The sequence below is a fragment of the Limulus polyphemus genome, unplaced genomic scaffold, assembly GCF_000517525.1.
Source record: "Limulus polyphemus unplaced genomic scaffold, Limulus_polyphemus-2.1.2 Scaffold253, whole genome shotgun sequence".
Classification (NCBI taxonomy): domain Eukaryota; kingdom Metazoa; phylum Arthropoda; class Merostomata; order Xiphosura; family Limulidae; genus Limulus; species Limulus polyphemus.
This window is the reverse complement of record NW_013665863.1, coordinates 628,629-654,739: the sequence shown is the minus strand read 5'-3', so window position 1 is coordinate 654,739 and position 26,111 is coordinate 628,629. Positions and strand designations below refer to the sequence as shown.

The following is a 26,111-nucleotide window of genomic DNA, read 5'->3' as shown; positions in this document are numbered from 1 at the left end:
AATAAACAAGACCCAAAAGTCCTTAAACATTTTTAAAATAGCGTACAAACATGTAATATTGATACTTAAATTTATAAGAAATCAAATCAAGTGTATGTCACTCATCTCTACAGCAGATGCTGAATGCAAATTGTAAGTTAACTTCAAATTCTAGCAATATTTTAGTAGAATTCATCTTATTGTCTACAAGCTGGTCTACCAGGGTTAATGTTTCTTCATATAGCAATAAAAGAAACAATAATTTCAATAAGACTAGTTTGGTGGTTTGCCATTTCCTCTGAATAATGAGCAGGTTAATTCAAGGAAATAAATAATAATATATGGTGTTAAAATAAATTAAGTAATATATCCTGATATAGTGTGACATAAAGAAAACTGATGAGGAAGTATAGCTTCTCGTCAGTTTTCTTTATGTCACAATATATCAGGATATATTACTTAATTTATTTTAAACTAGATTAGTTGTTGAAGTGTAGCTTCTCATCAGTTTTCTTTATGTCACAATATATCAGGATATATTACTTAATTTATTTTAAACTAGATTAGTTGTTGAAGTGTAGCTTCTCATCAGTTTTCTTTATGTCACACTATATCAGGATATATTACTTAATTTATTTTAAACCAGATTAGTTGTTGAAATGTAGTTTAACAACTAATCCAGTTTAAAATAAATTATGTAATATAACCTGATATATTGTGACATAAAGAAAACTGATGAGAAACTACAATTCAACAACTAATCTAGTTTATACCATAACAGTTGCTGTCAAGAAATTTGCTAATTCAAACAGCATTTCAACTAATATTATATCTGTCATATCCTAGCCTGCCTTAATAGCCCAATTATCAGGCAAATGGCCTCTTCAGTATTGGAGAGTGCTTGACATAATATTATACATTCTTCTTAACCTTCACTCGGAAGTTAATATTAATAATTTTCATTGTTAATATTGTGCTATTGTATTTTAGTTGTATCAGCTAATGTATCTGCTCTCTGAAAAAAAAAAGAAACAAATAGCATAAAACATACAACTAAAATTACACTAACAAACATCACATCCTTCAAGCACAAAATATTTATTTTTGTCAATCACTGATTTAAAAATTATCAAAATAAAGAAGTCAATAAAACTCACCTTATCATCTATCTTCTCTGGCCTTTCTTGCTCCTTTGCTCTTGTTTCTTGTTCTGGACTGTCTTTTTCTTCTGTTTCTGATTGTTTATCCAATGACCTGTCTTTTGTTCTAATTTTTTGGTTGAAGGAGTTTTTATCTTCTGTTTCTGTATTATGTTTATCTGTTAATTTACCTTTTGTATTCTTTTTTAAGCTATCTTTACCTTCAACATTATGTTTTTCATCATATTTGTCTTTTGTTCTTTTTTCTTGCCTAGAATCCCATTTTCCATTGGTTTCTAAAGAGTTTTTATTTGTAGATTTATGTCTTACTCTTATTTCCTGTTTTGTGGTATCTCCACTTTCTGCATGATATTTATCACTGGATTTATCTTTTATTTGTGTTTCCTGCTTTTTAGTGAATTTGTCTTGAGTCTTTATGTCACACTTCTCACTATCCTGTCTCTCAATCAGCTCTCTGTCTTGGCTCTTGTTTGCTTGACCTGTCCTATCTGATTTGGGAGAATCTGGTCTTGTAGAAACCATCTTGGTTTCTTGTATCCTCACAGGTGGCTCAAACTAGTTTTAAAAATTCAAAAGTATAATAAGTCAAAAGGCTCTTAAATTACATATTCCTATCTAGACATGTATGTTGCTCAAGCTCTATACTAATATTTTTATGTTGCAGAGTGACAAAATATTCAAACAATCACAGAATTGTTTTTTACCCAATGGTTATATAAGTATACTTATATTTCTTGAAATTATAAAATTGGACAAATCTGATATAAAGGATCAATGTTATTCAAGATTACATAAGCAAAATTATTTTTATTTAACTGATAAATTTGGACTAAATCTGATGAAGAGGTTAAACGTTATCTAAGCACTTAACATTTAGCAATAAAAATTTTCTTTTGGTTGTTAAAATAACAAATGGTTTGTTGAACGTATCAAAATGGACAGAGATTGCCTGGTATCTTGTTAAATACTTTCTTAGGACTATTCAAAATCCAGTCTGTGAATTAATGAGATCAAATTCAAGGAATAGGGTGAGTTATACAGGGGGAGTCTCAATATCCAGCATTCAAATTAGAATTAAAAAAAATATATTGTGATAAAGGATTTGATCTGATAATCTCAAAAAATCTCACTTTACTGCAAAAAATATTCAACTGTCAACAGTGTTTGGCCATAAAGATGTAAAATTTATGGAATTGGGCAGACAAAACAGTTGAAATATTGTGTTGGCATACCATGATTGGTTGAATAAAATGTGCTTACGAATATTAGATCCTGAATGGTCTATACCAGAGCTGAAACCATTGATCTATATACTTTCATGTACCATGCTGGTGATGTTGCTCTGTTGCTACTACTATTATTGCCACTGCTACTACTACTACTGTCTCTGCTAAGGCTGCTATTTTATCCTTCACACACCTGACTAGATTCTGCAGCTGACTAGGTGAGTATTCGTGTGTGATTCCCTGCAGAAACCATCACAACAAAGACAATGATGACTGGATATACCATCCTTGGCCATCTTTATCAAAAGAACTTGTAAAAATCACTAAGAAATCAGCTTTATAGAGCTGAAGAATCAGATTTGTATTGCATAACATGTGCGACCACTACTATGTTTTGTGTAGGATTTTGGATAACGGTGTGAGTTTTACTCCCTCATAGCTTGGCAACTGGTGCAAATTTAGCCAGACTAATGGTCAATTCAAGTTCCAAATATTCCATGGAGTTCACATCTCTATTCAAAACTTAAAAAAAAAAAAAGAGAGTACCAGAAAGCTTTTATGAGAATCAGCTTGGCAAAAATGTCTCCTTCACTCGCAAACTGGGTAAAATGTTTCCCTTACTCACAAACCGAGTTTTAAAAAGATTTAGACTAAAATTAGTGGAAATGCCAATTAGAACCCAATAGCACATTTTATTTAGGTTAAGGCACCTATAAAACTTTAAAATCTATAACTCACAAGAATAAATAAATTCACAAGAGGAACCCAGCTTATGTTCTTATTTTTTCAACATATTTTAATATTATCTTTCATTATTACTGCACACACATCAAGATTTAAGTACAATCATTATAAATGTCTTTTACAGTTCCATAAAAATAGGTTTTATACAGATGTACTTTAGTACCTTATACTCAGTCTTGCACTTACATCCAAATTATTTTTTTTATGAGTTATAACTGTTTCATTTAATTAGTGTGAATATAGGACTTTTCTAATAAGGTTCAATGAATTTAACTACAACTATCTGTATAATTTCATAACATAAAAAAAACAAAGTTTGGAAACAAGATTTTAAAATTATCAAAGTTGCCTATTTTTGTAAGTGTATTTTCATTTTACTAATACCTTCCCTAGCACTAACACAACAGAAAGTTTGTTTGTCTTCAGATATTCGGACAAAGCTACTTCAAGGGCTACCTGTGCTAGGCATCCCTAATTTTCAACTAATAAACTAGAGGCAAAGCAGATGGTCAATAGTACCTACTGCCAACTCTTGTCCGACTAAATAGTGGGATTTTAAGTCACTCCTATAATGCGACCACAGCCTCAAGGTAGAGAGAATGATTTTTTTTTTTACTTTGGTAATAGGATGTGAATGATGGACCTGTAGATCGATATGTATTCCAGTATGACAACTAAAAGGCCATGCTTGACCCATGACAAAAAATCAACTTGGTACTCTCAGCACCTCACACATCAAATTCAAAAATTAACTGGACCTCACTATATGTGCAATCACCTATGCCATCTTCTTGATGTCAAGGGATAACCTACCAATTATCTAAACTGCTCCTATTTTTACACTTCAGCTAAATGTGAATCAACAACAGAAAATTTTTATTACTAAGTTATTAGCCAGTTGCAACAAAATCATATGTTTTAATTTCTTTGTGGCCTCCCAAAGCTAAGATCTATTACCAACAATAACTCATGAATCTGCAAAAGAAGCTTAAGAAGGAAATGCATTATTTTTAATGTTCTTTCCCAGCTATTAAGGAAAATATTTTATAATGGCTTATCAACAAGGATGAATTACTTCAATGCTTTCACTAACCTCTTTTAATTTCTATGCTTAGGTATAGGGAGAATAAAACAATCTTTTGTGCAGAAACCAATGTTTTGACTAATAGTCATACAAATGATATAAACGAAGCAATTCACAAATACTCTAAACTGAGATTATATTTTATGTCAAACATAAACACAGAAGAAAAAAAAAGTTATGTCGGTATTTTTATCATAACTAGGACAAATTAAACACTATAAACATTTAATAACCCAGAAGAATGATCTAAAAAAGATACTAATACAGTCAACTGATAAACAAATTAGCCAATCCTAGAAAATGATTTTGCTTCTCCACCCTAAGAAAAACCCATTTAAAACAAAACTAATGTTTTTAAAAAGCAAACACATTCACCCTGTTGACACAAAAATCGAATAATTGGTATCATCCACAAATAACTATTGATGTCATAATAAGCCAACTACCTATTATAGAGAAAATGTAAGAGGGCTTCTACTGACTTTCCTAACACATGGAAGAACTATAGAGCTATATGTATCTACAGTGAATTATTAATAAAAGCACTAAGAAATACTCCAGTCCACTTACGTTTGTCAGTAAGTAACTGTTCCAAGCTTAAAGAGAGAAAAAAGTTGAATATTTGAATATATTTAGTCTAAAGCTAGGGGGAAGCAGTCTCAAACACAAAGAGTATTTAACCTTTTCAAGGAACTCTGTTTTCAAGTAGACAAAATTCTAATTATATTTATATGTTCTAAACTCCCACATGTAGCCTTAGTCTGTTGATAAACCCACTTTATCTTGTATACAGAAACTATGTTCATCATTAGCATCCATTAAGATCTTAACATAATTTGAAAGGACAAGTAAGTCCTACACACCTTCATCATGTTTCACTACACCTAACTTAATATTTACATAATCTTTAATCAAGATTTTACTAAAACTATACAAAGAAATCACAGTTTTTTGGGAAACTCACCACTGAGCATATTACACAGATACACATTATTGTTTGTTTGTTTATTTGTTATGGATTTTGCGAGCAAAGCTACACAAGAGGGCTATCTGCTCTAGCCGTCCCTAAGGTGGTGATGACTAGCTGCCTTCCCTCTAGTCTTACACTGATAAAGGAGTAGCCCAAGAGTTGGTGGTTAATAATTTTGTTATATGCACGCTATAAACAGACTTTCAATATTGACGTAAAGAAAATACTTGAATTTCTAGACAAAAGTAAACAACCTCACAAGTCATTTTTTGGCTATGTTATGATTTTACATACATAACATATTCAGAATTATCTCATGACTATCATATATCAAATACTCCTTAAAATTTAGGTTAAGCATAACATTCACCACTGATCTGAGAAACATTTCTTCATTAACATACTTCTTTATCTTTTACTTTGAGCACTTTAGCCTTCTGACTGGCCCGACATGGCCAGGTGGTTAGGGCGCTCGACTCGCATTCTGAGGGTCGCGGTTTCGAATCCCCGTCACACCAAACATGCTCACCTTTTTAGCCGTGGGGGCGTTATAATGTGACGGTCAATCCCACTATTCTTTGGTAAAAGAATACGATTTCAAATAAAATTTAATAATTAAAATTCTACGCAAGGCCAAATTGTTGGTGATAATGAACTGTTGTATGTTTCAAATGTTTTTATTCAGACTCTGAGAGTTACTACTCTGATTTCAGAGTTTTTAAAGCCAGTGATATATTTTGTTGCTATTCGGCCAAGTTCTATGGCTTCAATATTTTTGTATCTTAACTTTTTTGGCGCGACTGATAAGGTGGAACTATCGATCAGCCTAATATAATTGATGTTGAAGGCTTCCGCAAATCGAGTATAAGCTAATACTGAAACCATCTAGGATAGTCTGATGTTGAAACCATCGATCAGTCAAACAGTCTTATATGAAGACCACTCGCGAAATGTGTGATGACGGTATACTGGGTTGAACATTATTTTTGTTATGATAACTATAGTTGATTGAACATTATATGTCTTATAAAACCGTATAGTTGGTTGAACATTATATGAGTTATGATAACTATAGTTGGTTGATCATTAGATGTTATGAGAACGTATAGTGGGTTGAACATTGATATGTATTATGAGACCGTATAACTGGTTGAACATTATATGAGTTATGATAACTATAATTGGCTGATCATTAGATGTTATGAGAACGTATAGTTCCTTGAACATTCTATGTATTATGAGACCGTATAGTTCATTGAACATTATATGTATTATGAGACCGTATAACTGGTTGAACATTATGTGTATTATGAGACCGTATAACTGGTTGAACATTATATGAGTTATGTTAACGTATAGTGGGTTGAACATTATATGTCTTATGAGATCGTATAGTGAGTTGAACATCATACGAGTTATGGTAACGTATAAAACACAACTGGGGTTCACTACACATCAGTGAATAAACAACTTGCAAACATGTAAAACACAACTGGGGTTCACTACACATCAGTGAATAAACAGCTTGCAAACACAACAAGCACTATATTCTAGATTCTTTATCATAATGGAAAACATACATCTCTGGTGGACTCGCATCATCCAGTTATAAAGGAACGCTTTAACTCTTTCTCCGTGTTAGGGTTAAATAAATGTGCTACATGCACGTTATCATCAGATTGAATTTCATATTCATATTTTCGCTGTTGAGTAAAAAAATACATGTTTTATAGGTTGCAATTACTCGCATTTTCACACAAATCATTCCTTGTGCGTGACTAACTCTTTGTGTCAGCACTGCAATCACCACGCAGCTATGATGTTTATGAATATTTAGTGTTGTCTTTTTCCTTTCCAAGTTACCAATATAATCTTTTTCTTTTTGTCCTAGAAGTTGTCAAATGACTTGTATGAAATATCACATCAGTTTTATTTCATGGTAAATGAGATTTGAATCTTAACACACGAAATGTTTAATCTATACTATACAGCCTCATAATGCATAATGTCCTACCCGCTATATGGTCTCTTAGTACACATAATAATCAATCCACTATACGCAAACATGTAAAACACAACTGGGGTTCACTACACATCAGTGAATAAACAACTTGCAAACATGTAAAACACAACTGGGGTTCACTACACATCAGTGAATAAACAGCCTACAAACAAGCTGTTTATTCACTGATGTGTAGTGAACCCCAGTTGTGTTTTACATGTTTGCAAGTTGTTTATTCACTGATGTATAGTGAATCCCAGTTGTGTTTTACATGTTTGCAGGTTCTTTATTCAATGATGTATCGTGAATCCCAGTTGTATTTTACCTGTTTGCAGGCTGTTTATTCGCTAATGTATAATGAATTTTAATTTTGTTTTACATGTTTGCAAGTTGTTTATTCAATGATTTATCGTGAATCCCAGTTACATTTTACATGTTTTCAGACTGTTTATCTACTAATGTATAGTGAATTCTAATTTTGTTTTACATGTTTGCAAGTTGTTTATTCACTGATGTACAGTAAATCCATTTGTGTTTTACATGCTTGCAGGTTCTTTATTCAATGATGTATAGTGAATCCCAGTCGTATTTTACACGTTTGCAGGCTGTTTATTCACTGATGTATAGTGAATCCCACTTTTGTTTTAGAGCTCATCCATAAAACGTTGTAGTATATGGATAAAAAAAGAATGATTTATATCATGAAAACCAACCAAATTCGCGAACGATAATCGATTTAAAAACCCTAATATAATTATAGTCGCTAAAGCTCTTAGCGCGGATGTGAATAAAATGGTCTAATCTTGTTAGAAACTGATAATCTGTCAGTTAAAGTTTTGCTGATAGTCTTGATTTGTACGTAATTGTTGTCCCATTCTTTGAAAGTTCGTAGTTTTCTAAAATATATAGATTCAAATGGAAAACCCGCTTTCACTTTTAGAAATGGATAATTTCCTTTTTTTTTATTTACACTACTCAAGGCATAAAACATATTAAATGAATATAACGTCGTGTTTCTCAACATCATACAGATTTCTAATGTTGACTCATTTTAGAAACAACTGTCTTAATATAAAAAAATAAGATACTATATATCTAAGATGGATATGAGGGCTTATTATTATTTTTAAACAGTTTTTCCAAGGCAGAGTATAAAAAGTCACATGGACTGTAAGAGGTAAACGATATATAATTTAATTACTTCACTGGTGTCTACAGATAGTCATGATGAGTTTAATACTCGTCAAACGGTCCTAAAGTATTGTGCTTTACCAAATTCAAACGTGTCGTTATTCTATTCAAAGTTATTATTATTTCATCGCTAAACATATCAATATATTTTTGAACGTCGTTTTGCCTTTATTACCTTTAAAGGTATCAATATCGGCTTGAAAATTGCGGCGTAGCTACTCTTTAAACATGTCAATATCTTCTTGAAAGGCGTGATTTTAGTATCTCTAAACATATCCTACGTGATTTCTTAGTATCATAATGATAAGTTTGGTAACTTTTAGGCGTGAATATTACTTGATTCCAAAATAATTGTGTTATAAGCATATAAGGTATTCTTTAAAATAAGATATATCATATTGTGTTATATTTCACAGCGTGTTGTACACAGTATCGTGTGTACTTGTTTTCATAAAGCGTAAGTTATTGTGATATATAAATAATATGTCAATATGTATTAAGATTCTCGACTCTGAGTGTAGAACTGAGCGAATGAATCACAAAAAACGTTTTAGTACGTTCTCTATTTCTGAGTACTCCACTTATTATATTTGTTTTTGCTTCTCACACGCTGCTAACTTAAAGTTTCAGTATATTGAAATGAGTTGCTAGTTTCAGTAGAAGTTGGAGGCATGTACAGTCAACCTGTAATAGGTTATCAGGCTAAACAATCGTCCATGATCCTAATGTCACTTCAGCTTTGAAAGGTGTACGAAAGGGAGACTTCTTCGTAGATTCGATGCTGTTATCGAGTCATTGCTGGTATCGAAAAATGCCAGAGGCAGTTTCACTCAGAGCAAAGGCTGGCTGGCACCATCAACAACAGGGACAGAGAATTGCATTGATCGGTTGAAACGTTACCATTAGCAGTTGAAAACATGCGGCAGTTTTAGCGGTTTGGCTGCACAGAAATTTACAGCGTCGCTTGCTCCCACTCTCCCGTCAACACAGCAAGTTCCTGCGTACAAACGTTGGCATTGATCGGAAACAAAGGAGTGAGAGAGAGTTGCAAGAGTCCCATATGTATGTTGCATATTTTCTGCTTTCTCAGACCAACCTGTGGGATTTATAAAACTATGTAGTCACAAATGAAAATGTTTTTTGACAAGCAGAACACTTATACGATTACAATTTACACATAGATTTAATAGACGCTTACAATTTATACATAGGTTTAATAGACGCTTACAATTTACACATAGGTTTAATAGACGCTTACAATTTATACATAGGTTTAATAGACGATTACAATTTACACATAGGTAGACGATTACAATTTACACATAGGTTTAATAGACGAAGATTGTAAGCGTGTATTAAACCTATGTGTAAATTGTAAGCGTATATTAAACCTATGTGTAAATTGTAAACACATAGGTTTTATAGACGCTTACAATTTACACATAGGTTTAATAGACCCTTACAATTTATACATAGGTTTAATAGACGTTTACAATTTAAACACAGGTTTAATAGACGCTTACAATTTACACATAGATTTAATAGACGCTTACAATTTACACATGGGGAAGCATGCTAGTACTTATACGAAGTGGGCTATGTGTACTCTACCCATCGAGGATAACGAAACCCGATTTTAAGTATTATAAGCTCTTACGCTTACAGTTGAGCTACTGGGGGGGGGGCAGCTGTTTGCGTTTGTTTTAGAGCAAAGTCACATTTAGTTTTCTGTTCTGTTCAAAGCGAGAAATCGAGCCTCGGATTTTAGCAGTTTGAGAGTTAGTGTTTTATTTTGTGATAGTCACCTAAGGTACAGATTCCCAGTGAAACATTATGATAGTCACCTAGGGTAAAAAGTTACTGTGGAATCTTGTGTTAGTCACATAGAATACAGATTTACAGTGGAATATTGTGATAGTTTCCTAGGGAACAGAAGTACAATGGAGCGCTGTAATAGTCACATAGGGTACAGATTTACGGTGTAATTATGTGTTAGTCAAATAGAATACAGATTTACAGTGGAATATTGTGATAGTTGCCTAGGGAACAGAAGTACAGTGCAGCGCTGTAATAGTCACATAGGGTACAGATTTACGGTGGAATTATGTGTTAGTCACATAGAATACAGATTTACAGTGGAATATTGTGATAGTTGCCTAGGGAACAGAAGTACTGTGGAGCGCTGTAATAGTCACATAGGGTACAGATTTACGGTGGAACGTTGTAATAGTCACATAGGGTGCAGATTTACGGTGGTACGTTGTAATAGTCACATAGGGTGCACATTTACGGTGGAACGTTGTAATAGTCACATAGGGTGCAGATTTACGGTGGAACGTTGTAATAGTCACATAGGGTGCAGATTTACGGTGGTACGTTGTAATAGTCACATAGGGTGCAGATTTACTGTGGAATACTGCGATAATCTTCTAGGGTCCAGGGTTATGATGGAATGTTGTGATAGTCACCTATTGAAGTGTATGCAAAATATTTTATTATGGCACCCCCCCCCCCCCTCCCTTCTAAACATGCGCTTCGTTGCGCTACTCCCTCACTCCGTGTAACGTATTTGTGGATTTACTGTACATGTTATTTTCCCAAGTTAATTGTTGTTACTATATTACTTAATACGAAAGTTTTCGAAACTTCTTTATTTTCTAACTTGTACCTTCATATATGATTCATACGCTCCTATAGTCATACTTAGTTGTTCACTCCACCGAAACTCCGCGCTCCGCTTGGGAACGCGCCGTAAACGTTTGTGCACTCCGGAACTAGGGTACAAATTAACGGTGGAATGACGCATATAATTCGGATGCAGATCTTTCACATCCGCTAACTTAACAGTGTATAGTTCAAGAATAACTTGAACTTCACGAATGTAGTGATAATATAGTTTTCCCCGAGCATCCTTATTGGTTAAGAGTTACCGGTAACTGAGTATAACATCTTTGATGAGTGAAAGAATGTGACGTAATTAAATGGTGATTATAAACCATGTTCACACATACCTATCAGAGAGGCATAATTATCTGGGGCCAATACATAAAAGGGGATAATAACAGATAATACATATATTTCTACCTAGGGTGACCTTATCTTAAGTTTCGTTTTCCGGGGACGGTCCCCGGTCCTAGTATGAGGAATTTTGTTTGCTACAAAGCTACACAATGGGCTATCTGTGCTCTGCCCACCACGGGTATCGAAACCCGGATTCTAGCGTTGTAAGTCCGCAGACATGCCGCTGTGCCACTGGGGGGCGAGGAATTTTGTTCACGGGGAAAAATATTCCCGAAATTACACTTACAATTACATATCATTTCTTATATTACGAAGTATGCAGCTGAAATACGCATTGAGCTATTTATTGTTATTATAGTATTTATAGCGTCTCCATAGCTACGACCTTATAAATTTCACAGAGAACATTTTCGAGTTTTTTTTTTAAGAGAACGTGATGCCGTACTATAAAGGCATGATAAGATACAGTTGGTATTTGACTTAAGCGTTCGTTAACAGGTGGAAAGTGAAAGGGACATAGTCAAAGAAGCGTAATTGTTGGTTGAGTTTGGAATTACGTTGAGTTCAGGTACACCTTTATATTCAAATGTATTCGTGTTTGCTTTACGAAATATTAGAACTATACAGTATAGTGCTAATTGATTAGAACCGCATGCAACTGAAAGAGGGCTGTTTAAACCTCATACGTAGTACAAAAATAAATTCATAGTTTAGGCTTAGCAAGAATAAGTATAGGATATGATTATATATATAAGATATATGTGGGCCTACAGGGGACTGACTCAGTTCGCTCTGACTTAAGGCCAATACTAATCTGTTTATGGAGACGGCCGACGCAAGTTCGATCCGATGTAGGCCTAACTTATACACATTATCTTAAATAAAATGTATATATATATATATATGCGTAGTAGATTAGTCACCGCATACTGACTGTCACTTTTCCTACTATAGACATTATCCAAATTTTATAGGTATGAATACAGGTTGTATATATGCATATATAATACATAAATAGTTACTGCATATTGACTGTCACTTTTCCCACTACAGACATTATCCAAATTTTATAGGTATGAATACAGATTGTATATATGCATATATAATACATAAATAGTTACTGCATATTGACTGTCACTTTTCCCACTACAGACATTATCCAAATTTTATAGGTATGAATACAGGTTGTATATATGCATATATAATACATAAATAGTTACTGCATATTGACTGTCACTTTTCCCACTACAGACATTATCCAAATTTTATAGGTATGAATACAGGTTGTATATATGCATATATAATACATAAATAGTTACTGCATATTGACTGTCACTCGTTCTACTATAATTTATAACTTAAAGGTATAAATACAGATTATAAAACATTGGTTGATAGAGAAAGATAGATTAATATAGCAGAGACTAAGTAACAAGGGATAAAAAATATCATATATACTAGTTCATAATAAATTTTCTTATTTCCGTCGGTAGAAGACGAGGGTTAGAAAATGAGATTTTGGTAGTCAGCTATACAAGATTACATTAATTACAAATTAATGTCTAAGCCAAACGGTTTTCGTAACTTCTTTCAATTATTTGATTTATTACAGAGTTGTGCACTTGCAGTTAATAGCGATACTCCATTTGAACTACTGGCATAGTTAAGTTATATTCTCTCCTTCAAGATGCCCTCCAGTAGCACAGCGGTAAGGCTGAAGGCTTTTAACGCCATAAACAGGGTTTCGATACCCGTAGTGGGCACAGCACAGATAGTTCATTGTGTAGCTTTGCGCTTTACTACAAAAAAAAAATCTTACCTCAAAAAAAAAAAGAAAGAAGAAGAAACATCTCAATCAGTAAATGATCATCTTACAGTATGTTTTACAACTCATTTCAGGCCGTTCTTAGATTTTGTTGAACACTTATTTCGGTTTACGATACATTTAACCTCAAAACTGTTTTACAGAAACATAAAAACGTACTTAAAAACATTAATGTTTATTTCTTGAAGATAGCTAAAACGTGCAATAACAAATATTTTTGCCACTTACACAAATCTGTAGAGACTGATATTTCCAGCTTAGTGCTTATTGTGTTGTTTCCTATAATTTGCAGAAGATAGTGCTTGACACTTCAATAGTAATTAATTAATAATGCTTCGTTATTGCTTCATCTTTTTTTACCACCTTACACCGTTTCCTGGCCAATTTTAAGAGGGTAATTAAAGTCTAAATATTTTCCTCGAATGTTTTCCATTAAACATTTTAAAATCGTTTCGCGCATGAGTAGTTAAGTCGTTTATTTTGAAATTTATACTTTAGCTTCTTGCTGCCGTTTTTTTACTATATATAATTCCAAATTACTAAGTTCAATGATTGGCTAAAATAGTAAGATTTTAATTTTCATATGATTGATAGACGTAAAAAAAAAGTCATTTCATTTTCAGAGCTTAGATTTGATCTTCTTAGGCAGCTCACGGAAAGTTATCATTATGGGTTGCTTTATCTATCATGTTTAACGAGTAGCCTGCAACACGCAAGATTAGGGTTGTTTTTTTAATAGAGCACAGCTACGCAATGAGCTACCTTCGCTCTGTCTTTCGCCTGGAATCGAATTTCGGATTTTAGCTTTGTAAGTCCGTAAACTTACCACTAATCTGCCGGGGGGTGCCAGATCAGAGATACTGTGTAAAAACGTTCCTAAATAAAGTTTATAATTCTCTGCGTGCTTCTAGTGTATTCTCTCAGAACAAGTAGGCTTTTGGATGTAATAATATGATAAAATGGACAGTATTTTAAGCCAGAATAGATCAGGTCATTTTTATATTGAACGCTGTTATTGTCATTGCAGAGATTTAAGTAACATATTGTTTTCATACTGTTATTAAAGGTTCCCTGTGTCATTTGTAGTTTTTAAATGTACTTTTTTACTGCTTAAATGTTTCACATAGATTTTTATAATTCCTATAATTTCCTTATGGATTTTATATTTTGCGATTTAATACAATTTCTGTTTTTCTCTAACCTTTAGGAGCCGGGCATGGCATAGTAGTTAGCGTTACGGGATGAGGATCGGAAGGTCCATGGCTCGATATGCCAGTAACACTTTTAGTTGTGGGGACATTATTACCGTGACCTTCAGTCTCTCTGTTCAGTTAAAAGTAACCACGTAGGTGGGCGTTGCTAACGGGTTGTATTCACTTTAGTTAGTAGTTTCCGATTTGTATCTCCCATAGAGTCGTTTAGGCCTCGTGCCACGTATCATCAACGTCGAAAATACCAAATAATTTTTCATTTTTACTTTTAATCATCTTTCCTTTATTTATTTGTTCATAATAAATACAATCCGTTTGGCACTCTCAAACAAATGTGGTTCTTTATTCAAAATGAATTATCTCTCTCGAGTGCTAAAGGACAAGCTTTATTTACCAAACTGGCTACGGGAATACCAGAAACAAATACTAGTAAGAATAACTTTTGATAATCATGTACTAATTACTAAACATGCTATGACATACATGCTTTTTATGCGAGATTCAGGTACTTATTTGTAACTATATTATTACTATGTCATAGTAATACAACAGCCGATTCTCGTCCTTTTACATTATCAAATATATAATTCTCTATAAAACAAATAAAGATCTTGTTATTCATACAAGTACAAACTTTCTACACTAGCCTATCATATTAACTTTTCGTGACATAAACACAGGATCAGCATATAAATTACCACAATTTAACAGTTCGAATTTCGCATAGTGGCACGTATAATAAAATAAAGTGCCTGAAATTTGCCAAGAACTCATCGTGTGTTTATTACAACTCTTAACGTTATTTTTTTTTTTTGTTATGAAGCGTCTCGTTTTCCTTAAGTACGTATATGAGAACAGCCGTTGCTGTATCATTAACAATACGGGCACTAAAGCTTGTGAAATTTTTTAAAGTTCGCAGATAGTCTTGACATTCTAATTATGACAAAACCATAATTCTTATTTAAGATATTACAACAGGTTAAGGAGAAGAATTTCGCTATTACATCTATAATGGTGTCCTAACGTTTCAACTTTGTAAAAAAAAAAAACTGCTTGGAAGGTGTAAAGATACAATGAAAATTTATGTGGTATATGAAAAAATAACGTATTTCATACATGTAATCTGAGGCGATCGTTATTATACGTTTCTGTAACTGAATATGATAATTTATTTATTTCCTACATCTTGAAAATGCGACAAAGTGTACATAATCTGAAAATGCGTTTAATATATGTATATATACATATAACGTTATTATTTTCTGCATAGCACTACAGTTACATTAAGAATATCTAATTAAAACAATGGCATATAACACAGTTATACCACCAAACGTTCAAAGAACTAAAATTTCACACATGTGAGTTTCTTTTTTCAACTTAAAGAAAAGTATATAATATTCATCACATTGCCTAATGTCAGATTACTTGTATGGAACGTGTTAGTTGTTCATATTCCAAATTATATTAGATTATTTTTTCCGTAATGAAGGTGTGTAATTTCAAAAATATAGTGTAAGATAATTATGGATGGATATGTATTTATACTTTTAGCTGATTATTCAATATTTATGATAAAGGATAAGGCGGTATAACTTATGATGGGCTAACATTTTTGATCACGGAACTTTCTTTTTTTGGAATTAAAGGCCCGTACCCATCGGTTGTTGAAACGAATATTTCTAAACTACTGGAACAGTGTTGGGCTTGGCCTAAGGTTAGCGTGCTCAATCTGTGAATCCGAGGTTTCACTCCGCACTTAGGCGTCTTGTGTGCGCTATAAAGGTGACGGTCAAGTCCCACAACTTGGCCAGATGAGAGTAGCCCAAGAGTTGGGTTGTGGGTGTTATTAACTAATTTTCTTTCCTCTGGTTTGTCAGTTCAGAATTAAGGACAGCTATATGTAGATAGCTCTTCTAAATCCTTTCGTGAAACAAACTAAATTAATTTTGTGCTAACTTTCTTGTTCGTCCATGATATTGATTACAGGCACTATTCATGCACTAAATTTTATTTGTGTTCGTGATATTGTTGGTTACAGGTACTATTTATGCACTAAATTTTATTTGGGTTCACGATATTGTTGGTTACAGGTACTATTTATGCACTAAATGTCTTGTTCGTACATGATATTGGTTACAGGCTCTAATTATGCACTACATTTCTTGTTGGTTACAGGCACTGTTTATGCACTAACGTTGTTGTTGGTTCATGATATTGTTGGTTACAGGCCCTATTTATGCACTAACTTTCTTGTTGATCTATGATATTGTTAGTTACAGGCTCTTTGATATCATACGAGTGACACAAGAAAAGTAAACAAAAAAAGTGTCATCAACATTGTAACCAATTCAATTAATTAAACTACCGGAGTATCCTGTGTATTTTACATAGCAAATCAGTGATTTTTCTCAAATGTTTGTGGTCAGTTCTTTACACTGAGTGCTGCAATAGGCAAAAAAAAACAAGTCGGTAATTTAAGGGTTAACAGTTAAAGGATATGTGTATTTAAGTGTGTATTTTTTGTTCTACTTGGTAAATAATACATAGCTTTAGAAAAATAAGCGTTTCGCATACGTGCCGATATTGTATGAAGTGTTCTGTTATACAGCATCAATTTTCAGATGTCTAAATTATCTGGTACGTTATAATAACAACAAAATTTTTGGAAACTGACTATAAAGAGAAAATAAATATATTTTTAGCCATCTGTATTATACGTGAATGATACTTGTATACGGTCATAGTAATTTATCATTTTAGTAAAAACGAAGAAAAATATTCACACATTTCTTTTCAAAAATATACCTTTCCAGAGGTTCAGCGAGTAGTCTGAATGATTATAGCGATAAAAATCGGGTTTCGATACTCGTGGTTGGCACAACACAGGTAGCCCATTGTGTAGCTTTGCGCTTACTAACAAACAAACAAAATTTTCGCAAAATTTATTTCTATTTGTTATATCAATGGGGAAAAAACCTTACTACGATTATGTTATTTTTGGCCTTTTGTACTTTTTCTAGCTGTTGTATCAGTGTAAAAAGATCTTAATACGATTATGTTATTTTTGGCCTTTTGTACTTTTTCTAGCTGTTGTATCAGTGTAAAAAGATCTTAATACGATTATGTTATTTTTGGCCTTTTGTACTTTTTCTACCTGTTGTATCAGTGTAAAAAAATCTTAATACAATGATGTTATTTTTGGCCTTTTGTACTTTTTCTACCTGTTGTATCAGTGTAAAAAGATCTTAATACATTGATGTTATTTTTGGCTTTTTGTATTTTTACGAATATTCGTAGATTTGCAGATGAGAAAAATGTGTATAACTTACATACGTAGATTAAACACAAAATGTACTTAATGTGCATTTTGGTGATCAAGAATTATATGTTAAATATAATTTACCAGAGTATATTTTTTTACGAAATACCCTAACAAAAAGCAAGATGTACGTGTTTGCTTGTTTCAACATTATACTTCGTGCCTATAAGATATTCATATATACACACACACACATATATATATATATACATACCAAAAAGTTTCGTTTGCGAATGAAAGTGTTGATAGATCTTTCTAAATCATGCTGCTCGAGTTATAAACTGTATATACTAACATGGGCGTCCGCAGAGGGGTGGGGGCAAAGGGGGCACTTGCCCTACCTGGAACATGAGAAACATAATTCTTTCTTTATGTATGTGAATTGTCTCTTGACTTTGCCTTCCCCTCTCTCATCCCCCGTGGAAAAAATTCTGCGGACGCCCATGTATACAAAGTAATTTTCTTTCATAGTTTCTCTGGTGAATAACATAAATGAAGGTAATGGGGATTTTAGTGATAAAATCAATCACGATTATTTCCATACATTGTTGAAATTGCATTTTCCCCCTAATGTTAGGAGGAGCAGTGCTATTGATAGTGAAATAAAATTGTTACTTTTTATGAAAAATACTATGAATATTATTTTTAAAACACGTACGATGCACCAGTGATCGAAACATCGTACCTGTTTAAAAAAAAATATTCCTTCTTACTGTAAAAGCTGTAACTTGTAACTAAAAAAATATTAATAATTAGTAAGTTAACTCAAAACGAAACTATTAATAGTGTAAATAATTGACACTACTTTAAACCAGGTAGTTAGGGCTCCCAACTCGCAATCTGACGTTCGAATCACTATCCCACCAAACATGCTCGCTCTATCAGTCGTGGGGGCGGAATTATGTGAAGGTCAGTCCCACTATTCGTTTATAAAAAGAGTAGCCCAAGAGTTGGCGGTGGGTGATGATGATTAGCTGCTTTCATTCTAGTCCTTCACTGCTAAGGGATGGCTACCGCAGATAGCCCTCGTGCAACTTTGCGCGAAATTCAAAACAAACCAAACAAACTTTTCACTGCAATAATTAGAGACGGCTAGGGCAGAAAGCCCTCGTGTAGCTTTGCGCGAAATTCAACACAAAACAAACTCAAAAAGAAAACAACACATGAATTTGTTGGGAAAGTATTACAATCTGTGCAATATACGTTTAAAACTTTGTTTTTGCGTATTGGTTGAAGCAACATGACGTTTCTTATTTTCTTTGTATAATTGTAGATTCTAAAGCTTAAATTAAAACATTCGCACCTGTAAAACTAACGGAGAGCAGAATTTATATAATTGTAAAAGTGAATTTAAGCTAAGACAGAAAATGTAAGGAATATTATTTATCAATTTTTTAATGTGCATCGCATAACAAAGTTACAGATACATCTATCTTAGGAGACCGTGTAGTTATAATAACACATAATTAGAGACTTCAATGAACGAAGAGAGAGCTTGCATATTTTTTCTTTAAAGGTTTGTTTTGTTTTTGTATTTCGCGCAAAGCTACACGAGGGCTATCTGCGCTAACCGTCCCTAATTTAGCAGTGTAAGACTAGAGGGAAGGCAGCTAGTCATCACCACCCACCGCCAACTCTTGGGCTACTCTTTTACCAACGAATAGTGGGATTAACAGTAACATTATAACGCCCCCACGGCTGAAAGGGCGAGCATGTTTTGGTGTGACAGGGATTCGAACCCGCGACCCTCTGATTGCGAGTCGAGTGCCTTAACCACCTGGCCATGCCGGGCCTTCTTTAAAGGTCACAAGGATTTTCAAAAAGAAAACTTATTTTAAAACAAAAGTATTATTTATTGATAATACTCTGGTCACTATTAGTAGCTTTTTAATTTTGTAGCCGATTTTTAGGATATATAAAATTGAATTTTGTGTACTATAAATGCTGATGTATATTACTTCATTATGTATCACTTACATGGCAAACATACATAAAGAACTTATTAAAGAACTTTAATTTCTTTTTCATCCTATCTGTAAACATGCTATGAACATTCGGTTTCAAATATTTATTACAAAGTATACATATATATATAGTATGTTTTTTATATCTTTTCTCTCTCTATATATATATATATTTGTTCTACCAAATGTTATTAGAGTAACATGAGTATATAGAGTACAAGAGATTAGTGGATACAAAGATCGTGTTATTGTTAGAAAAGTATGTTTGTTTCAGCTACAGACAAGGTGTTGCCAGACATGTGATTTAACCAGGGCGTCTAATGCTAGGTTGTGGGTTTCAGAAGAAAAGGAATGAAATTTTGACCCCGGGAAATATCCCCAAACCGTCAGCCATCCGTCATCCTTGGTCTACTGAAAATTGCAGTCTTTCTTGACAACCGTAATGTTGATCACGGCCCGCGGTTGGTGGAGACTCAATACACAGTCAGGGTGGGAAAGGGTTCAGCTTCTTGGGGCACCTTCTGAGGTCAGGTATTTAATTTCGTGAATTTTTTTCCATTTTTTTTCATTCCTCTTCTAAGCCATGCCCTTAAGTTTAACCTAAGACTTGCTACCAGTGCTTGCCCTCTTAAGAATTCTGCAACAGTTAGTGTTCAGCAAGATAAAAAATCAAAAATCAGAAGTCCTACTTACCTTTCATTTTACTCAACCATATGTAAAAGGAAAACAATTGGACGGCAACATTTTGAGCCTGAAGATAGTGAGCCGCTAATGTTTAAACTATCCCAGAGGTGAAGAAAAACAACAAAGCCAAATATTTTGAAGTCTAAAACTTAGTGTGTATGTTTCTTAGTGTGTATATTCTTTGATATACATTGAAATCTCGAGGCACGTGTTTGTTACCAAGACTGCTCCAGGTCTGTATTCATTTCGAATGGTTAGAGCCTTCATAGTTGAACTGTGCTTTTTTTTGACAGAACTTCTGGCATTGCTCACTTTGACAAAAACAAATAGTAATTTCAGCCCAACGAGATGGGTTAGCATATAGAACAGAGACGAGTTGGCTGTCCTGGAGTTAGACAAACGTTGCCCACAGTTTATGTCATGTGAAACGTTGGTTTGTCTTCTGGAACGTTTACTCAAGTCACAGCTTAACTAAAAATAAACCAATCAAATAAAAGTAAGAAAAATATAGGGCCAAAGTAAGTTATTGATATTCATACATGTTCGATCTAAGCGCACTTGAAAATGGCTTTAAGTAATAAAACTTTCGAAGATTTTGGACTAGAAAGGACACTTTTAAGCAAGTTATATTGTCTTCTTAATAAATTCGATTAAAAGTATGTTAGATGATTTGAAAGTAGAACTCAAATAAAGAAAAATATGCGTTTATTTCTACCAAATATATTTTATCCTTTGAACAGTCGAAAGAGTTGAAAATTTGTGTCAGCGTGTCCGCATTATGTTTACTACTTCCTGACCTAGAATACAGTGAAAAGGCTCAAGAGTGCTATTCAAGTCTTTTTCAGAGTGCACACGTGCGTTTGTTCACGATAACATTTCATTTTTCTGAGTTATTTTTACTAAAAAATGTGATGATTAAAGAATTACTTCGAGACTGGTGAAATATGTATAGAGTAGGTGTATTTTGAAGGTACAGTGTGTGTGTGTGTGTTTTCTTATAGCAAAGCCACTCTGGCTATTTGCTGTTCCATCGAAGGGAATCGAACTCCTGATTTTAGCATTGTAAATCCAAAGACATACTGCTGTCCCACCGGGGGACGGAGGTATAGATAAATTCGTTTCAGTTAAATTCTATAATTTTCGTTAATCGTTCAACAATGGTCTCCAGTCATTTTTGACGGGCTTTTACGCTAGTGCATTTATACATATATATATATTCACATGTTTAATTAGTGCCTGACGTTTTAATCTCCACTTGAATCATTGAAACTAGCAAGAGTAGAAAAAAGTAATTTTCATTAATTTAATTCCAGCAAGTAAAATCCACTATGGACCCAACAAGTCATGAAACGTTTGATTTAATGCTTTTCCTTCTCAGGCTTTTTTTTTCATGTTCAAGTGAAATGGCTGTCAACTAACAAGTAAAACTCACTAAGGGCCCAACCGATTATGAGGGTGTGAACTTGAACTTAATTTAACTATTTCACTGCCGACATGTGAGCCTCCTCGGACATATTAGTGAGAGCCTCCTTGGACAGATTAGTGGGAGCTTCCTTGGACAGATTAGTGGGAGCTTCCTTGCACATATTAGTGTGAACCTCCTAGGACAGATTAGTGAGAGCTTCCTTGGACAGATTAATGGGAGCTTCCTTGGACATATTAATGGGAGCCTCCTAGGACATATTAGTGGGAGCTTCCTTGGACATATTAGTGGGAGCTTCCTTGGACAAATTAGTGGGAGCCTCCTAGGACAGATTAGTGGGAGCTTCCTTGGATAGATTAATGGGAGCTTCCTTGGACATATTAGTGGAAGCTTCCTTGGACATATTAGTGGGAGCCTCCTTGGACAGATTAAATAGTCTGGTGAATAATAATAAGATTCCATGAAGATTATAATAATTTGTGATAGATTTCTTTAAAATAATATTAATGGCTCTAAACCACGTTTATATATACATACACACACATGTAGTTATTTGTTATTATTTCATGAGATTGCTGATTTCCATTTCATTTATATACTATAATCTTTGGTTAATTTGTATTTCAGAGTATGTTAATGTCTAAAGTTAATCATTCCTTGTTTTCTGGTTTGTTTCGCATGACGTTTATAAGTCCACGTTTCTCACAATTCCAAGAAAAGCCCAGTAAAGAAGTATTCTTTTCGGCTTGTGTACGATGCACAATGTGTATTATAAAACACGTATCATTAATGTATATAAGATTTGTTTCTGATCTCTTTATCTAGTCACTTCGAGCCAGTCACTTGTGTTTCATTTCCAGGTGGAGTTTTTGCTTTCCGACTGATCGCTTTATTAGATTAACGTTATTTATGTTCATGCTTTCTAGAGTGTTGTCTTTTTGCTTTTAGTTATACCTAGTTTTTACTTGTACAGCAAGGTGAACGTTATTTTTTTTACGAACCGAACTCGTTTGAGTTTTGCTTTCTTTACTTTGTTGCCTGTATACTTCCAAATCCTCCTGCCATAACACCCTTCTATCCTTCCAGTTTCAGCCACAACTTCCAATCTTCCAGCTTCAACTATATTTTCCAACCCTCCAGCTTTAGCTGCACCTTCAGATCCTTCGGCTTCAGCAGCAACTCTCAATTTTTTCATCTTCAGCTACATATCCCAATCCTCTAGCTTCAACAACACCTCTCAACACTCTAGCTTCAGCCATATCTCCCAACCCTCCAGCTTCAAATTTAGTTGCATCTCCAAATCCTCCAAATTCAGCAGCAACTTCCAATTTTACCGCTTCAATGACACCTCTTAACTCTCCAGTTTCAGCGACATCCCCCAACCTTCCAGCTTCAACTGTAGCTGCACCTCCAAATCTCCCGGCTACAGCAGCGACTCCCACATCTTCCAACCCTACAGCTTTAGCTCCACCTCCCAACCCTTCAGCTTCCATATCCACACTTCGCCTTTGTTCATGTACACTCAATTCATTATACTAATTAATACACTGTATGCCATCGGCCATGAGTATGATGCCTGATGTTGATATTTACGTTAAATACCATGAATAATTGTTGTTTGTTTTGAAACTAAGTTTTTGTTTAGCATTACAGAGAACAGCGAACATTTTGTTTAAGACGATCGCTATTTTTTCTTCATATATACACACATATATATATAATGTTAGACTTATAACAGTATTTATACGCATATTTCAGGGTTAAATTTATGGAAAGTTCTATATATATTGCGCGTTTTCTGTTTTACTTAAGAAGTATATAAACACTGTGATTACTTACTAAGAAGTGAGTTAAAATATCAGTAAATTTTTCCTGATTAGATGTGGTTCATAATCAGTGTTAAATTTTCTGATTTGTTGTTTTCAAAGAACCAATTATTTGTTTCATGTCTTGCCGATACCTGATCAGTGACTTCTTAACAAAGAAATGCAAGAAATAAAAAACAAAAACGAAACGGATGCGTTAGAATTGGGTAGAAGAAAGAATTAGACCCATTTTGTTGTGGGTCATCAGTTGTTATTTAATTTCCGAGGACGATGATGAATGGCTGGTTCTCCCCTTCTATAAAGACGTCAGAAATGGCGGAGGCGTGTTCGTGCATTTGAAATGAGCATCATGCACTGGCCAGGTGTAGCCAAAGGCTCACAGATCACCAGACGCAGCCATGTTTTTATGCAGGTACTTCGATCAAACATACATAGAAATAAGTTCTTGATTTATATTTTCACAAAACCGTACGTCCACTATCTTTGTGAAGAAATAAGTTTGCAACAAATATCACGTTCGTGGATGAAACTTCATAGATATCCGGATTAGGCACGTGGATCATGAATGTTTATATCTACACATTATTCTACAGTATACACGCTTTCTGCCTTTAACGGCATCTACAGCACACTAAGTAAATTGCGAAACTGAAAATTCTATCGTACGTATTATTATTAAATCCTGAGATAGAACAGGTAAATTATTCAATTTAAAAATTATAATGTAAAAACTAGATAAGAACGATTCAAGTTTAGAAACTAGAACGAAACGTTTCAATATAAAAAGTTGCCTTCTTTGTGTGCCACAGAAAGGTCATAAGTGTAAGTATCCGTTTTAAATGAGTTTTAGATGAGCATAGTGTCATTTATGTAAAGACAACTTAAGACAATAATGCCTTCATTAATCATGTTTAACTAAATACCTAGAACTTACGGAACTATATAATGGTGTATTCTGTAAGTTGGTATATTTAAAGATGTTTCATTATTTTGTATAATTTTGGAGAAATGGGGTTATTTTTCTAACAAAATATTATGGCTGATTCTCATATTGAGCTTTCAAATTCAAAGACTGGACGGAATAATAATAATGTTGTTGATGTTTATAAAACTCGGAGAAGATTTAACGGTCTTTAACCACAAGAACGACATCGTGACCGTGTTTTACCCCTTAGCAGTCCCTTGTGCTTGTACCGCTACCTTTTCACAAAATATTTAAGTAGTAAGCACCTCCTGATGCGTTGCTAACGTAATGGTAGTGTATGTCTTTAGGGCAAAATGGGATTCAGGCGTTGCTAACGTAATGGTAGTGTATGTCTTTAGGGCAAAATGGGATTCAGGCGCTGCTAACGTAATGGTAGTGCATGTCTTTAGGGCAAAATGGGATTCAGTTTTTATAGTAGAATTATGTAAATAAAGCAACACTGCAAATCGATTGTTTTATGCCTAACGCTGTTTTTAATTATTGTTCTGGTAAATGTTTTATGAGTACTTTAAAGAAATGCATAAATAGAAACCAGCGATAAGTTGTTGTTTAAATGTTTTCGATCCTTCGAATAACGCCCCCCCCCCCCGTGGGACAGCGGTAAGTCTTCGGATTTACAACGTTAAAATCAGTGGTTCGATTCCCCTCGGTGGACACAGCAGATAGTCCCATGTGGATTTTCTATAAGAAAACACACAAGCCCGCGAATATCCATCAGCATGACTTACCTACTTCAACATTCACTAATGTTCTTGCGTTTTTCGGGTAATGGAAAATGATAGAAGGTGCAGATGTGCATGGAAGGAGTTAGTTAACTCCACTACGTTGTTTCAAAGTAAAAACCAAACTTGTAGTTTTACAATATTAAAATACACTCATTGTGATATATAGAGGTTTTTTTATGTCCTTACTCATACCAATTACAAGAAGTATTGAAGATAGAAATTTCTTGACCATGCTTCGTTTATAATTTAATCGATTTCGGGTGTTGGTGGTGTGATTGATGGTGTGATTCTGTGAAACAAGTTAGCCCAGAACATTTTGTTAATGACTATCTTCGTTGAATATTGCGGTTTTCTGTAAACTTCTGAAAAGAAATTTGCACCAATTGCTATATTCTGGCTGGTATGTTTGTTTCTGAATTTCGCGCAAAGCTACACGAGGGCTATCTGCGCTAGCCGTCCCTAATTTAGCAGTGTAAGACTAGAGGGAAGGTAGCTAGTCATCACCACCCACCGCCAAATCTTGGGCTACTCTTTTACCAACGAATAGTGGGATTAACCGTCACATTATAACGCCCCCACGGCTGAAAGGGCGAGCATGTTTGGTGTGACGGAGATTCGAACCCGCGACCCTCAGATTGCGAGTCGAGTGCCTTAACCACCTGGCTATGCCGGGTCTGTATGTTTTGGTTGATGTATTCTAGTTAGTATCTTCAAGTCGATATCTTCTAGCTGCTATATTCGGTCGATATATTCTAGTTGCTATATTCGG

The 26,111-nt window shown here is 34.1% G+C and overlaps 1 protein-coding gene across 1 annotated transcript in view; it reads right to left on the bottom strand.

Moving 5' to 3' along the window:
- The window catches only part of LOC106478828 (PC4 and SFRS1-interacting protein-like), a 73,706-nt gene that overhangs the window by 24,273 nt on the left and 23,322 nt on the right, over window positions 1-26,111 (bottom strand). The window contains exon 11 of the mRNA XM_013939400.2: window positions 1,137-1,694. Within this exon, the coding sequence (XP_013794854.2) occupies window positions 1,137-1,694 (558 nt within the window). The remainder of the gene's footprint in view (window positions 1-1,136; window positions 1,695-26,111) is intronic.